This window comes from Salvelinus sp. IW2-2015, linkage group LG10 (assembly GCF_002910315.2).
Source record: "Salvelinus sp. IW2-2015 linkage group LG10, ASM291031v2, whole genome shotgun sequence".
NCBI classification, from domain to species: Eukaryota; Metazoa; Chordata; class Actinopteri; order Salmoniformes; family Salmonidae; genus Salvelinus; species Salvelinus sp. IW2-2015.
Genome location: NC_036850.1, coordinates 7,167,186 through 7,184,005, shown reverse-complemented (window position 1 = coordinate 7,184,005; position 16,820 = coordinate 7,167,186). Strand labels below are relative to the sequence as shown.

Genomic DNA, 16,820 nt, shown 5'->3' with positions numbered 1-16,820 from the left:
TTATTTGAGCTAAACATAAAATAAAAATATATGAAAAATATTTTCCTTAAAGTAGCTAACGTAGCTACCGCCAGCGACATGTGATACAGCTGACCGGTGAAGCAACTGCTGCCCAGTGGGAAGCAACATTGGTAACTGGGAAATACCTCGATATAACACTGTTGCTCTTGTCATTCACACCGACTTGTCATTACGTTAGCTTATTGGCATGTCACGATGACATCCAGATGGTAACCAATACTGCAAGTGTTTTCTCCCTCGCCCCTCGAAAAAAACATAACTTTCTTTTACAAGTTTTAACTAGAGCCATGCTGCTGTTGCTGCCAGCTAGCCAGCATCAACTAGCTAGCTGGGAAGGGCTCATCAGGACGACTGACTGAACCGAATCCATTTGTCTCCAGTCGACTCTCATCATCAATTTGGGCACCAGGCGTGTCCGTATAATCTCCCCCGTTTGAAATTGTTGCCATTAATTGTCCTACAAGTGGGGGGCGCTGCATCATTCGTGGGGGACGACATGTTTACTGTGCCTTGTTTCAAATAGGTGTTACATCATGAGAATGTGTGTGAAGTCTATCATACTGGTTGGATGCGTTGTCATTTATAGTAAATAATTTTGCCAATTCTATCCCCTCTCCAGATACAAGGACTACAGAGAGACACCGTGGTCCAACACACCCTATGACCTCTCCAAGGAGTTCTGGGCTATACTGGCTTGCCGGCTGGCCTTTGTCGTTGTTTTTCAGGTCAGATGCCTAAACAAAAACAAACATATGAGTCATTGAGGGTTCAATCTTTTTATGCTGAAAGCATTTTGTCATATCCTTTTGAATGACTGTTTTTGGAATTTTATTGAAGGAATTGTGAAAGAAATGCCTCGATCCGTACCATCTTTTCTCCTTCTAGAATGTGGTGATGCTGATGAGTGACTTTGTTGACTGGCTGATCCCAGACATCCCCAAGGACATAAGTCTGCAGATGCACAAGGAGAAGATCCTCATGGTGGAGCTCTTCATGAAGGAGGAAGAGGGCAAAAAGCTCCTCCGAGACAGCCACGCCAACCAAAGTCCTCTTCAGCCCCGATCTCGCCCTGCCTCACATACACCTTCTAACTGCTAGTGCCCTGGTGGGCGGCTCCATCTGCCCGTTCATCTGGTCTGTTCAAAAACCTTCAGCCCCCCTGTCTGGACTTGGACACTCCACATACACAGTGGCCTACTCAAGAAAAGAGGGAGGCAGTTATTGGCAGGCTTCTGCACGTGCACCCATTCTGACTTATAGCAAGTCATTGCCCAACCTTTGGTGAACCAGGTATCAGGCAGAWRGCTCARAGKGCTKTTTYTCTCTTTTGCACAAAAATWATACAATGCAGGAAAACATGTAGATCTTTTTTGAATATGCAATTTTGCTAGCTAATGTTTTTATTTTGTAACTTTTGCCTTTTTAAGACACTGAGATCAGGTAAAGGAGCTTGCCATTCTGCTTGTTTACCATGCCAATTTTCCCTTATGTCATGTGTTTTATGTCCTGTTTGTTATTATACTAAATCATATCTATCATGGGCTAGGTTTCCATCCAATTGGCGACAGATTTTCATGCAAATATTCTACAATCTGCATAAAAACAATATGCACATTTTCCCACCAGAGATGTTTCCATCAAATGTACATGTTGCAGATGAAAGTATGTGCATGATGACTTAGTGCACATAAGAATATATTTTGCGGTTAAATTCCAACATACCGAACACAAAATAGCCTACAAGTTAAAGGTTTCCATCACATTTTCAAATTTACTGATGTTTTCTCACAAAAATGTTTTATACTTTATATAGCGAGTGTGCCAATTCTGGTACTGGCAAGTGCGCTCTAGCCAACGTATCTGCGCGCTGTTGGCTAGACTGCGTATATAGTCTACGTGATGATATTATTATGGAAAAAAGAGCGAGATTACTTTTATTTGTCAAACAGTAGCCAAGCATCGATGATCATGTCAACAACTATTTCAAGGAAAGGAAGAAGGKATTTTGTCAGCTCATTTTGTATATAATTTGTAAGTAAACTGTACTATTTAATGCATATCCAATACATAGTCAATATTGAATCCTATCAATATACACAGTCTACAAAACATTATTGACTTGCACCCCTTTCGCCCTCAGAACAGCCTCAATTCATCAGGGTATGGACTCAACAAGGTGTCGAAAGCATTCCACAGGGTTACTGGCYCATGTTGACTCCAATACTTCCCACAGTTGTGTCAAATTGGCTGGATGTCCTTTGGGTGCTGAACCATTCTTGATTCACAAGGGAAACTGTTGAGCGTTAAAAAAAACGCAGCGTTGCAGTTCTTGACACACTCAAAACTGTGCGCCTGGAACTTACTACCATCCCCGTTCAAAGGCACTTAAATCTATTGTTTTGCCAGTTCACCCTCTAAATGGCACACAAACTATCCATGTCTCAATTGTCTCAAGGCTTAAAAATGATTCTGTAACCTGTCTACTCCCATTCATCTACACTGATGGAAATGGATTTATCAGGTGACATCAATAACGGACCATATCTTTCACCCAGATTCACCTGGCCAGTCTATGTTGTGGAAAGAGAAGGTGTTCCTAAKGTTTTGTACACTCAGTGTATATGGTTTGTAAAACAGGAGAAACGTTCATACATTTTTTCTTAACACAAGAAAAACAACATTATTAAAAGCATTTTTAAAACCTCATGATCAAACCAAGGACATATTTACAAATGAAGCACAAAAGCAAACTAGAAAATAAAAAATATATATATCCTTTGTGGTACCATGTCATGTTTTGCTTGTTTGTGACCACTGTTTCTTATACAGTAGGATCTGTAATTYTATGTCTGTGTTTAGGAATGTGACAGACCTTTGATTTAGTCTCTTTTGTGCCATGAGACTTCTGATCAAACAGAAAAAAATGTAGATACTTCACTTCAATGGAATGACATGGAACCTGCCACCCAGACTGTTGGAATGTATTACATTATTCACAATTAACAATTATTATATATTTTATATTTTCAATGATATGTATGATATTTAACTGTCTTCAATTTCTATTTTGTGTGTCTACGGTATTGAAATGTATCAACATTGACCTCTTGCAATATAATATGTTTGGAATATTACATTACTCCTGGATACTGATTATATGAGATGTCTTTCATTTTGCTTATAGAAAGAACTCTGATGGCCATTAACATAGTCTAAAATGTATTTGTTAGGCCATTGCAGAATATTGCATCACCTCATATTTTAATTTCGGATGCAAGGACATGTTCTTGTTTTTTTTCAACTACTAATATTTTATGTTCATTGTATGACTTATAGGCCAATGCTGAATGGCAGCCACAATACTACTTTTGAGCTAGTGGCATCTTATTCCCAACTGATACTTAGATATTTCAATCCTTGATATTCATCTTGATATACTAGAGCAGTAGAGAAAAACTTGGTGTTTAAATATTTGCCTGAATTGTACAGCAACATTACAACTATATTTGAATAGGATAGTACTACATTYATTTCATATTTCAGGCTTATATTTCCACTAGAGGTCTGTCAGCCTAAAGTAAAAGTTTTAGGATATTTTAATTACAATAAAATAATACAAGTTATGAGAAGTGTATATGTATTTGTATCATGTGTTCGTTATAGAATTGATGTCTACTGTTAGCAATGCAATACAACATTTTCACCCTGAACATGGAACAAAAGCACCCCCAGTGTAAATCAAAAGCGAAACATTGGCAAGAGCTGGTGTGTGTGTGTGTGTGTGTGTGTGTGTGTGTGTGTGTGTGTGTGTGTGTGTGGGTGGCGTGCGTGCTGTCCGTGCTGCGTGCGTGCGTGCGTGCGTGCGTGCGTTGCGGCGTGCGTGTGCTGCGGTTGCGTGCGTGCGTGCGTGCGTGCGTGCGTGCGGCAAGGAGAGGGTAAGCAGAGGGCGTACGTGGACATGACTGAGTCTAGGAGAGGATGGGGTGAGGACGTGAGAAGGTGTGTGGAGAGATGTAGAGATAATCCATTTTATTTGTTTTTAAGGATATATAGAGATGGTTCAAAGGATACAGTCAGTGGAAGGGTGGGGGCTGGGGTGTATATCCCAGATTTTAATGTTGGAGCATGTAAGCGGTTAACTGATTGTGTCAGTTTATGGGGCAGAGATGATGGTCATGATTGTAGGTTTGAGATGGGAGATGATGGTGAAGTTAATGGGATTGGAGAGGGTGGGAGTGGTGGTCGTTTTTTGTAGGGTTCCCACCCATGTGGGTGTGGAGGGTAATGAGAAGGGGGGGTAGATATTCAGGTCCCGCTGGACCGCAGAGAAGTCAAGTCCTTGATCCGGGTAAAAGGGCTGGATCTTTGGCAAAGGGAGTGGGATGCTAGTAGTAAGGTGAGGCAATTTTATTGCATGCATCAGTCAGTAAAGGACGATGTGGGGAGTATGGGATGTAGGAGAGAGGAAGTTGTGTGGAGTAGACTATGGTTTGAGCATTGAGGTTTGAATGYCACGTTGTGGATGATAGGGAGACATGAAACAGGTATGTGTGATGAGTGTTTAGTGAAGGAAACAGTGGAACATGTGTTGATTATTTTGTGAATTGAATGACGTAGATAGTGAGAGATTGTGTGAAAGGGTTAGAGAGGCAGGACAGGGTTGGGGTTTGGGTGGTGTAGTGGGGGGAGACAACAGGAGGGAAGTGGTGTCTATTGATCTATTTCATTTTCTTAGAGGAACAGGACTAATTAAGAGAATTGAATGTAGTTAGGCCGTGCCTGGCCTCCCACTACAGTACAGTAGGTGGCAGTGTATGCACCTTGAAAGTTGGATGCGACCCGCCAACCCAATCCCAAAGAAGAAGAAGACCTGTCGTGTGAGATATTTACTTGGTTCACTACAGTCAAGATGAGTACGTTTAACAGCCTTTTGCTGAATATTTCAGGTGAACTTGTTGGTGATCAATTGGAGAAAATGAAGTTCCTGTGTATTAAAGAAATAGGAAAAAATCGTCTCGAGAAGATGACCAGTGGCTTACAACTTTTCATGGTCCTAATGGAAAGAAATAAACTTGGACCTGACAACACAGTATTTCTAGTTTCGCTTTTGACAGACATTGGGCGCCTAGATCTTGCGGACAAACTTACCAACTGTGAAAGTCAATATGCTGGATCACCGAATTCTCTTCCTAACGATGAGGAGCAAGGTAAATTAAGTGGTTTTCCCCACTCCCGAATATTAATGGAAAAATGTTGAAATACCATAGCATAGGCCATTTGTTMTTGGGCTGTGACGCCTGTTTCAACAGTTACTGTAAAGTGGAGGTGTTGCTTAGTAATTCTACAGAGGACCAATGTCTTGTTGAATGCGTGTAAGAATGTATCAGAGATCATGGCTACATGTTATGAACCCTGTCACAACTGCTATGAAAGATGTTAGGCTACATTGTCACTATCTTTCTGACATGCTCTCCCATACAGTAAATGTTTGCCAGTGTATTGTATTTCCTCTGAGGGCAAATATAAAATGCAACTGTATGCCTCAGATAATGTATAGCCTACTGTATATAGTGCATTGTGTTGGAAATATKACTTTTGTAGTTGACTTATTTACATTCCATGGCATCTTCTCTTTTCCCAGCAAAACTTGACATTGCAACAGAAGTGATCACTAACAAAATTGGAAGGAAGTGGCGAACATATGGTCGTAAACTTGGTCTGCCAGAGGCCAAACTGGACCATATCGCGCAGAAGCACCCGAATAACCTGGAAGAGCAAGTGGTGGAGCTTTTGAAGGAATGGCGGAAAATGCAGAAAGCTGAGGCCAAAACAGACACTTTGATAAAGGCCCTTCGCTCCTGTGATCAGAACTACACTGCTGATCTGATACAGACAGAACTTGAAAAACTTAATGCCAATGGTGGACAGTGAAAGTGTGGCAAACAATCTTCATCTTTTCTTAGGCCTCTTATGTTGTTTACTCAATGGATTATTTATTCATTGCTTTCACAATGAGTTTGGTGCTTTTATAAGATTCAGTAAATCACCACAATTTGTTGGCAATATTGGTATACCAGTATATTCATGGGCCAGTATAATTTTATGGAGAGTAGCCCAGTGCACTCTGGGTACATACATTCCTACTACATATTGTAAGGGAATTTGGGAGAAACTTGATTAAACTATGGATATTATAAAATTGTATAGATAATGTGCATTTAAATGTGATATTGATGTATCCACTGTTGAGATTAGTATAAAAAAAATCTGAAGAAGTCTGTTTCCCTCAAGCTGGTGAAAATACTTTTCTAATTATTTAATGTTGAAGTAAACTCAAAAATTGATTTGTTTATGATTGTAGTCATGCCATTCCAAGTTCAACAAAACCCACAAATGTTTATGTTTGGGGTTACTGTGAACATGTTCCATAGTTGCTGTAATACTTGTCCAAAGCATTACACGGAACCCAAACCGACTGCGTGCATGCGCCATCGTGCGCTATCGTGCATAAATGTATTTTGTCCCCCTACAACAAACGCGATCAAGACACGCAGGTTAAAATATCAAAACAAACTCTGAACCAATGACATTAATTTGGGGACAGGTCAAAAAGCATTAAACATGTATGGCAATTTAGCTAGTTAGCTTGCTCTTGCTAGCTAATTTGTCCTATTTAGCTAGCTTGCTGTTGCTAGCTAATTTGTCCTGGGATATAAACATTGAGTTGTTATTTTACCTGAAATGCACAAGGTCCTCTACTCCGACAATTAATCCACACAAAACGGCCAACCGAATCGTTTCTAGTCATCTCTCCTCCTTCCAGGCTTTTTCATCTTTGAACGTATATATGTGATTGGCATCTAAACTTTCATWGTATTACCACGACGACCGGCAAAACAGTTCGTCTTTCAATCACCCATGTGGGTATAACCAATGAGTAGATGGCACCTGGGTACCTGCTTCTATAAACCAATGAGGAGATGGGAGAGGCAGGACTTGCAGCGCGATCTGCATCAGAAATAGAAAGGAGTTCTATTTAAGCCCTTGGCATCGCAGACGCTCGTTGGCGCGCGCGAGCAGTGTGGGTGCAATAATTGAATAACATGGATTTCAAAATTAATTTTGCGACGCTCGCGCACGTGACGTGTCTGGTCAGCATGTTAGAATACTTATGTTGAGTAAAGCGTGTTGTATGGACACTTATTTGGAGAACTGTATTGAAATGGAATTATAGATACAGATGAAGCTTTTGATTTCAATTGATCAGATTTTTATTGTGATTATTAGAGACAAATTGCATTAATAGTTCTACCACTAGAGGTCACTCTACTCCTTCAGCGGATGATCTTGAGTCCATCGGAAGTGAGACCACAGGTATCCAACTGTTTCTATTGGGGGGAAAAGAGAARAAAATAGTGATTATTTAATCATACACATAAAGCTATGTCCAGTGTGATATATSCTCCCACCCTCAATGTCACAATTCTTACATTGTTATTAAGCTMTAGATATATTAGAGCTATGTTAGCTCTGGGGAAGAGGCATCCAAGGGAGTGGAACGAGGAGGTTTGGTTCCGGTCATGCAGCCTTGGCCTAGATTTTAATCATCCAAACCCATGAACAGTAAATTGTTCAGTGTGGCAGTACTCACAGCAGCCATACAGCCTGTTCAGCCTGTCAATGTCGTTCTTGCTCATCTGGGTGGCCTCGCCGAAAGACACATTGTTGTTGGGGATGGGCTCCATGGTGGGGCGGTTGTTCTTGGAGAAGGCATACCTGTAACCACACAAATCACAATGCAACACAATTTAGGCCTACTCAACAATGTCACTGCTGAAGCTACAGTATATCTTGGCCTGAATGAAAGGACACTGAGGAAGGTATGGGACGTCTTAAATAAACKATTGTGCCACTGGGACTTCCTTGTTCTCCTGCTCCTGATTCCTGCACCTCCCTCCTTTAAGGAGGCTCTTAACAGAATCCCGCACCACTTATGGAATCAGCAGGAGCTGACACGCTCTCCACGTCCATGGAGGAGCGCATGCAACACCACACCACCGTTCTCCACCGTTTCGGGACCGCCATGGATCAAGTGATGGCGACGATGGAGAGATGGGAGAGGGGTGGCCTGCCTACCCCTCCACCAGCCACACTCCAACCAGCACCACCACCTTCATCGGCGTCATCCGGCCCAGCGGTATTCGCTCGCGCTCCGAGGGAGTACGATGGAAGCTGCCGGGTGCAAGGGTTTCCTGCTCCAGCTGGAGCTTACCTGGCAACCGTGCACCCCGGCCCCTCGGGAGGTGAGACGCATGAACACCCTCGTCCTCCTGCTGTCAGGCAAAGCTCTGAGTGGCCACGCGGTCTGGGATAGGACCAGACTCGGCGAGGGACCACTACCCAGAAGTTCACCCGCCGCTTCCGGGCCTTGTTCGACCACCCCCTGGAGGTCGAGCGGTGGGTGAGCTTCTGTTCCATCTACGGCAGGAGACGAGGCGCACAAGCACTTCACTCTGGAGTTCAAGGAACCTTGGCGCCGGCGCAGGGTGGAACGACAGGGCCCTGATTGACCACTATAGGTGCAGCTTACGTGGAGGACGTCCGAGGAGCTAGCAGTCCATAGGTTGGACAACTTGCTGGCTACGCGCGGGCGTCGGGATTGGGTCCTGTTGGTTTCCCACCCCCCAGCTCTCTCTCCAATCCCCATGGAGTTAAGGGGTGCTGCAGCGAGGGCGATTTGGAGGAGGAGCCTCTCCTGCAACGGAATGTGTTCGGAAGAGGGCACACTGCCGACCGTGCTGAGGAGCTCGTTCGGGAGCGAGCGGCAGGCCGATACTGTTCGGGCACCCAGTGAGTCAGCACCAGGCAACCAGAGCCCCTGTTGTATCACATGAACCAGTGGGGAGAACAGTATTTGATACACGCTGATTTTGCAGTTTTCCTACTTACAAAGCACTGGTAGAGTCTGTAATTTTTATCATAGGTACATTCAACTGTGAGAGACGGAATCTAAAAAGCAAAAATCCAGAAAATCACCATTGTATGATTTTAAGTAATTAATTTTGCATTTTATTGCATGACATAAGTATTTGATACCATCAGAAAAGCAGAACTGAATATTTGGTACAGAAACCTTTTGTTTTGCAATTACAGAGATCATACGTTTCCTGTAGTTCTTGACCAGGTTTGCACACACTGCAGCATTGATTTGGCCCACTCTTCCATAAGACCTTCTCCAGATCCTTCAGGTTTCGGGCTGTCGCTGGGGCAATACGGACTTTTAGCTCCCTCCAAAGATTTCTATGGGTTCAGGTCTGGAGACTGGCTAGGCCACTCCGGACCTTGAGATGCTTCTTACGAAGCCAATCCTTAGTTGCTCTGGCTGTGTGTTTCAAGGTCGTGACATGCTGGAAGACCCCAGCCAGCACCCTCTTCAATGCTCTTACTGAGGAAAGTGGTTGTTGGCCAAGATCTCGCGATACATGGCCCCATCCATCCTCCCTCAATACGGTGCAGTAGTCCTTCCCGTTGCAGAAAAGCATCCCAAAGAATGATTTTCCACCTCATGCTTCACGGTTTGGGATGGTGTTCTTGGGGTGTTACTCATCCTTCTTCTTCCTCCAAAACACGGCGAGTGGGTTTAGACCAAAAAGCTATATTTGTCTCATCAGAACCACATGACTTCTTCCATTCCTCCTCTGGATTCATCCAGATGGCATTGACAAACTTCGAGACGGGCCTGGACTGCGCTGGCTTGAGCAGGGGGACCATGCGTGCTCTGCAGGATTTAATCCATGACGGTGTAGTGTGTTACTAATGGTTTCTTTGAGACTGTGGTCCAGCTCTCTTCAGGTCATTGACCAGGTCCTGCCGTGTATTCTGGGCTGATCCCTCACCTTCCTCATGATAGCATTGATGCCCCAAGACGGTGAGATCTTGCATGGAGCCCCAGACCAAGGGTGATGACGCATCTTGAACTTCTCCATTTTCTAATATCTGCGCCAACAGTTAATGCCTATCTCACCAAGCTGCTGTGCTATTGTCCTGTAGCCCATCCCAGCCTTGTGAGGTCTACAATTTTTATCCTGATTTCCTTACACAGCTCTCTGGTCTTGGCCATTGTGAGAGGTTGGAGTCTGTTTGAGATTGAGTGTGTGGACAGGTGTCTTTTATACAGGTAACGAGTTCAAACAGGTGCAGTTAATCACGTAATGAGTGGAGAACAGGAGGACTTCTTAAAGAAAAATTAATCAGGTCTGTGAGAGCTGGAATTCTTACTGTTGGTGGTGATCAAATACTATGTCATGCAAATAAATGCAAATAATTCTTAAAAATCATACACTTGATTTTCTGGATTTTTGTTTAGATTCCGTCTCTCACAGTTGAAGTGTACTCATGATAAAATTCAGACCTGTAATGCTTTGTGTAAGTAGGAAAACCTGCAAATCGGCCAGTGTATCAAATACTGTTCTCCCCACTGTATGTGTTAATTTCTTTCCCTGAGTTTTTCCCATTCCAGCATGAGCCTAGTAGAATTCAGGCGCAGCGGGGAAATTTTATGGACCAGTTTTTTCGCGCATAGGTTAGGGATTCCCCTTGTTCAGATGGACAAACGACGTTCCCACACGTGCACTCCCTAGAGCAACCAGTTAGGTCAGGGGTGTCAGGGAGGCCCGGCTCAACTGGTCATAGTTACGCAGGGGGGGTCATGAGGAGAGAATTAGTCTCTACTCAAGATTCTCTGCGTTTCCAGTAGTGCTGGATATTCCCCTGGTTGGCCTTTCACAACCCCATATTTCGTGGAACAGAGGGCTCTAAAGGAGTGGTCAGAGGATGTCAGGTCAGGTGTGTGGGAGTTTCCATCGGTGCAACGACGGTGGAGAGTCCAGACCAAATATCCACCGCTGCGCATCCCCCCGAGTATGCCGAATTTGGCACATCGCCTTCTGTAAAGAGGCGCCCAATTACCACCTCATCCGACGGGGATTGTGCGTAACCTCCACAGGTAAACTGCCGCACTTCCCAGGAGTTTTCAACGTGTTCCCCTGTCACAGAGGATGCGGTGCTATGGACATATGTCTGATATCTTGAGGCAGGGGGTACATTCGGCCCTCCCGTCACCCGCCTCCTCGAGGTTCTCTTTTTGTGAAGAAGAAGGAGGGAGGTCTGGTCGTGGCCATTGAGCTATACGAGGTCTAAATTCTATTACGGTGGGGGTAGAGTTACCCGCTCACCTCTCATCGCTACGGCGACTGATATTTCACGGGAGCACGCCTCTTCAAAAAACTGGATCTTCAGGAGTGCGATAAACTTGTGCATATCGGGGGAGATGAGTGGAAGACCAGCATTCAGTACCACACCGGCCATTATGATACCTCGTCTTCCGTCAGGGTTGAAGAATGCCCCAGTATCTTCCATCCCTTTGTAGACGGATTCTCAGGGCCTGCACGGGAGGTGTGTGGCGATATATCGATGACATTTTGATATATTCTGCCACACGCGGTGTCGCGCATGGTCTTGTGCGCAGGTACTTGGCGGACATGTTGGAGCTGACACTATACCGTCAGGCGAGAAATGCGTTTTCCCCAAGCAAGGCGTCTCCTCTTGGTTATGCATTTCAACATCAGGGTTGGTGTGCTTGAGTGTGATGGCATGCCAGCCGTGCGTAATGTGGCCGGACTCCCACCATGGTAAAAGGAGGTTGAGTGGTTTTTAGGTTGCCATTATACCGGAGGTTTATCCGGGGTTTTGGGCAGGTGGCTGCTCCCATTACCTCACTGCTGAAGGGGGGACCGGTGCGTCTGCAGTGGTCGGCTGAAGGCAGACAGAGCAATTTGTCGCTTGAGGACTCTGTTCACCGATGCTCCCGTGTTGGCTCATCCGGATCCATCTAGAAGAAAAAGAAATGCACACCTATTTAGGCAAGGTGCTGGCTAGCAGAGTAGAAAACTTGAAAATAAAGGAGAGCCGCACACTCTAGGAGCTCAGATGCTCATCCGGATCCCTCTTTGGCATTCATAGTGGAGGTGGACGCATCCGAGGCTGGGTTTGGAGCCGTGCTCTCAAAGCGCTCGGGCGCGCCACTGAAGCTCCGCCCCTGCGCATTCTTTTCGAGGAAGCTCAGCCCGGCGGAGTGAAACTATGACGTGGGGGACCGGGAGTTGCTGGCTATTGTAAAAGCTCTGAAGGTGTGGAGACATTGGCTTGAGGGGGCTCAACACCCTTTCCTCATCTGGACTGACCACCGTAATCTGGAGTACATCCGGGAGGCGAGGAGACTGAACTCTCGCCAGGCAAGGTGGGCCATGTTTTTCACCAGATTCCGATTTACGATATCGTATAGACCAGGTTCCCAGAAAGCTAAGGCAGACGCACTGTCCCGTCTGTATGATACAGAGGAGCGGTCCATCGATCCCACCCCCATACTTCCGGCCTCTTGTCTGGTGGCGCCGGTGGTGTGGGAGGTGGACGCGGACATCGAGCGGGCATCTCGGTCAGAGCCTACTCCACCTCAGTGTCCAGCTGGACGGAGGTACATCCCGCTTGGTGTTCGTGATAGGTTGATTCGGTGGGCGCACACGTTACCCTCCTCTGGTCATCCGGGTATCGATAGGACGGTGCGAAGCCTTAGGGGGAAGTACTGGTGGCCCACTTTAGCTAAGGACGTGAGGGTTTATGTCTCCTCCTGTTCAGTGTGCGCTCAGTGCAAGGCTCCTAGACACCTGCCCTGAGGGAAGTTACAACCCCTCCCCATTCCACAGCGGCCTTGGTCACACCTGTCGGTAGACAGTTTCTGATCGGGGTCCCCAGTTCACGTCCCGGGTTTGGAGGGCGTTCATGGAGCGTCTGGGAGTCTCGGTCAGCCTGACCTCTGGTTTTCACTCTGAGAGTAATGGGCAGGTGGAGAGAGTAAACCAGGATGTGGGTAGGTTTCTGCGGTCGTATTGCCAGGACCGGCCAGGGGAGTGGGCGAGGTACGTAACATGGGCAGAGATGGCCCAGAACTCACTCCGCCACTCCTCAACTAACCTTTCGCCCTTCCAGTGCGTGTTGGGGTATCAGCTGGTCCTGGTACCGTGGCATCCGAGCCAGACCGAGGCTCCTGTGGTGGAGGACTGGGTGAAGCGCTCGAAGGAGACCTGGGAGGCCGTCCACGGGCAACTGAAACGGGCTGAAGAAGCGAGCGCTGACCGCCACCCCAGTGAGGCCCCGGTGTTCGCACCGGGGGACCGGGTCTGGCTCTCGACCCGGAAACCTGCCTCTCCGCCTGCCCTGCCGGAAGCTGTGTCCGCGGTTTGTGGGGCCATTTAAAGTCCTGAGGAGAATAAATGAGGTGTGTTATAGGTTACACCTCCCCCTTATTACCGTTTTAACCCCTCGTTTCATGTGTCTCTCCTCAGGCCGGTGGTAGCTGGTACGCTTCAAGGAGCTGAGGTGCGGGAGGTCCCTCAGCCCTCTCTGGACATCGAAGGGGCCCCGGCGTACACAGTGCGATCCATACTGGATTCCAGGCATCGGGTGAGGGGCCTGCAGTACCTCGTGGATTGGGAGGGGTACGGTCTGGAGGAGAGATGCTGGGTGCCGGTGGAAGACGTCTTGGACCCATCTCTGCTGAGTGAGTTTCACCGCCTCCATCCGGATCGCCCTGCGTCTCATCCTCCGGGTCGTCCTCGAGGCCAGCGTCGGCGCGCTGCGGGAGGCGCGCGTCAGGGAGGGGGTACTGTCACGACTTCCACCGAAGGTGGCTCCTCTCCCTGTTCGGGCGGTGCTCGGGGGTCGTCGTCGCCGGCCTACTAGCTGCCACCGATCCATTTTTCCTTTTTGTTTGTGTCTGTCTGTATTGTTTACACCTGTGTCCTATTAGTTGATTTCGGGGGGTTTATTTACCTCCGCTGCCTGCTAGTCTTTGTGCGGGATTGTTTKCTGTGGTATCTTTGTTAGTGGTGCGTGTCTGCACCACGGGGTTTTCTTTTCACGGCAGTTTGTACCGTTTGGTATGTGTTTAGGAGTAGAGGTTTCTCCTCCGTGTGTGACGTTTATTTCCCTGTGGGTGGCAACCTCGTTTGGGCGTATTCTCCCCCATGTTGTTGCTGAGTTGGGACGTCTTAAATAAACGATTGTGCCACTGGGACTTCCTGTTCTCCTGCTCCTGATTCCTGCACCTCCCTCCTTTAAGGAGGCTCTTAACACCTTGGTTCAGGTTGGCGATCTTGTGGAAGTGGTACTTCATGTTCATAGAGCTGATAGGCTGTGTTTCACCCCACTTTATGAGCAAGATCAATCAGTTACAATATTAAATAGAAATGAACAACAATAGATAACGGAAATGAACAACTCTATATCTATAGATGACTCAACAGCTCATAAAACAAAAAGCAGGTTGGCTGACAAGTATTACGCAGGCCCCAAAATATACAATTTAACAAATCCATTGTCTTTTGTTAGAATTAGCCGTTAGAGATAGAGGCRGTTTCTTATCATGTAAAGTGAAAGTCAATTAAAGGGAAACAGGATAAATGCATGGTATCGACCATCAATKATGTTCTCCCAGTAGACATGGATGTGGTTGTCAAGGTCGCTGCGGGTCTGCTCGTGGTTAAAGCCCAGGGCATGGAGGAGCTCATGCTGGACGGTGCTGTGGTACAGGCAGCCCTGGCGGGCTAGAGACACAGTCTGGGTGTTACCCTGACGGCCAACATAGGAGTAGCATCTTGGGAGAAGAGCAGAGGGTCAAGGTGCACCAATCCAATGCCAGAAGTAGGRCCTACCCTAATCATCYAGTTCATTGTAAGGGTTTTARGAAACCTCAGGGTAATGTGTTCATAAGAGATAAAAGTGGTGGGGATCACCTGACAGTGCAGGTTTGCAAAAACAAATATTGCATGGATTATGATCCTCAAAGGGAAATTCAACTACGTATGTATTGATGTGATATTCGAATTGTTTAATCATGTTATTGAAATTTAGGCTCACCCRCTGCGAGACTCAATGCTGAGGTAGTCCCTCTCGTTCTGGCACTGGAAGAAGCGGACGCAGGTGGTTTCGGCGAAGGAGTCAAGACCACGCTGGGTGATGGCTATCTCACGAGATGCTGTTATAGAGATCAAATTAACAACAAGAGATAGGGAAATGATTGTAGTGAAATGATTGTATTGCTTGTACAATATCTCAACATACAAAAGCTAACATTTACAGAAGTGTTGGCAATGACATAGGCCATCCAGATTCTTCCATCACTGTACTTTTGCCACAGACACCCGGTGGCGGTGCAGGGKTTAGCATTCTTCTCAGAGGGCATGGCAATGTCACCCATCAGAGTAGGCTCATCGGCCTCGGGTGCTTGGGTAAAGAACATGGAGAACAGGTTACTCTGGGTGCTAGTCCCAAATAATTAATCTGCATTCTCTTTATTCCTTGAGCATTGAACCAACTTACTGAGGTCYCTGTCGGCTCTGGTCAGCAGCTCACCAACAGAGAGCTCAGTAGAGGTGTCTTCTTCCACAACATTCTCTGTAAGAAAGAACATAGGATCTGTTAAGTCTGCTAAATCATGACATGACATTGTTTTTATTATTTATATGCTTGGTAATGTGAGATATACATATAAAATTAACATAGAGTATATGAACTCATGAAGAACACAATACATGAATATACATTGAGCTCCAAAAGTATTGGGACAGTGACACATTTTTTCTTGTTTTGGCTCTGTACTCCAGCATTTTGGATTTGAAATGATACCATGACTATGAGGTTAAAGTGCAGACTGTCAGCTTTCATTTGAGGGTATTTTCATCCATGTCACAAATAGTATATCCCCAAGACATGCTAACGTCTCACCATTACAATAACGGGAGGCTAGCATTTTGGGGGGGGTTATGATATTTGTGCGTCTAACTTTCTTACTCATCATTATTCACGATTCATTCAGGATTATCTGTAATCATGGTATCATCTACATTAATGTATAAGTGTTTAGAAACATATTCTATTSTTATTTACAATAAAAGTGACTCCAAAATGACACAATACATTATTTACCATTAATTTCTATTGGGCACAAAATAATCTGAAACACAACCAAAACAAACAGCAAATGCATGCAACAAATGTGTAGAGTCACACGCTTCACAGTGTGCTAGGAATATGGGACCAAATACTTATTTAATACACATAATAGACGTTTGGACAAAAAAGTGCTGTAATTTCTAAACGGTTCTCCCGATATGAATGAAAATACCCTCAAATTAAAGCGGACAATATGCACGCTAACCTCATAGACATTGTATAATTTCACATTCAAAATGCTGGAGTATATAGCCAAAACTATAATACCATTGGAGCATTATTGTGTGAAGTATTTTTAAGGTCCCAATGTTACTGGGGTCCAAGTAGGTCCTAGTGTTACTTTGAATATGCGTTGACTGTTCGATTGAGTTTAGCAAAGCAGCGATCTTATGGCATGGTAGCTTCGTATCCTGTGTCACTCACCTCAGTCAGTTCCTCAACCCAGGCAGAGGACACCAGCATCAGGGTCAGGRGACCCACAGTGAACTTCAACACAAACATGGCARCAAAAGGACTGTAGGATAAATACAACCATATAGGGACAATCCTTAAAACMAGCCATAGTGTTAGTCATTGAAGCTCACACACATACAGTATGAACACTGAGCACGGTGCTTACCTTAGAGCTCCGAGAAGGAATGGGTCAAATGGAAGTAGTTAGCGTCGTTTTTATACTCTTTCCTCAGGAATATACACGTAGATATAGATAACAGACCCACAAATAAGTGAAT

At 45.6% G+C, this 16,820-nt stretch overlaps 3 protein-coding genes across 5 annotated transcripts in view; 2 read left to right on the top strand and 1 right to left on the bottom strand.

The window, feature by feature from the left end:
- LOC111969232 (anoctamin-1) overlaps positions 1–1,452 on the top strand; it is a 54,126-nt gene extending 52,674 nt beyond the window's left edge. For all 3 annotated transcript variants that reach the window (XM_070445351.1, XM_070445352.1, XM_023995240.2), the window contains exons 24-25: positions 641–746; positions 907–1,452. In XM_070445351.1, coding sequence (XP_070301452.1) covers positions 641–746; positions 907–1,119 — 319 coding nt within the window. In that variant the 3' untranslated portion in view covers positions 1,120–1,452. The remainder of the gene's footprint in view (positions 1–640; positions 747–906) is intronic.
- A 3,427-nt stretch (positions 1,453–4,879) lies between these two features.
- On the top strand, positions 4,880–6,371 carry LOC111969559 (FAS-associated death domain protein). The gene is made up of 2 exons (XM_023995735.1): positions 4,880–5,228; positions 5,663–6,371. The coding sequence occupies exons 1-2, from the start codon at positions 4,931–4,933 to the stop codon at positions 5,950–5,952; spliced, it is 588 nt and encodes a 195-aa protein (XP_023851503.1). The 5' UTR covers positions 4,880–4,930; the 3' UTR covers positions 5,953–6,371.
- A 904-nt stretch (positions 6,372–7,275) lies between these two features.
- Positions 7,276–16,602, bottom strand: LOC111969088 (low choriolytic enzyme-like). The gene is made up of 9 exons (XM_024147272.2): positions 16,492–16,602; positions 16,147–16,159; positions 15,457–15,531; positions 15,184–15,360; positions 14,995–15,112; positions 14,553–14,731; positions 14,184–14,253; positions 7,673–7,797; positions 7,276–7,409 (listed from the first exon to the last, which is right to left on the bottom strand). Coding segments are annotated over exons 1-9 (858 nt in total). The 5' UTR covers positions 16,591–16,602; the 3' UTR covers positions 7,276–7,407.
- Positions 16,603–16,820: the final 218 nt, after the last annotated feature.

What these genes read in the sequence shown, in the direction of transcription:
- LOC111969559 (XM_023995735.1), top strand. Translation starts at nt 4,931, where the DNA reads ATGAGTACGTTTAACAGCCTTTTGCTGAATATTTCAGGTGAACTTGTT. An exon ending in TCCTAACGATGAGGAGCAAG is followed by an intron (nt 5,229 to 5,662) that starts GTAAATTAAGTG and finishes CTCTTTTCCCAG; the next exon opens with CAAAACTTGACATTGCAACA.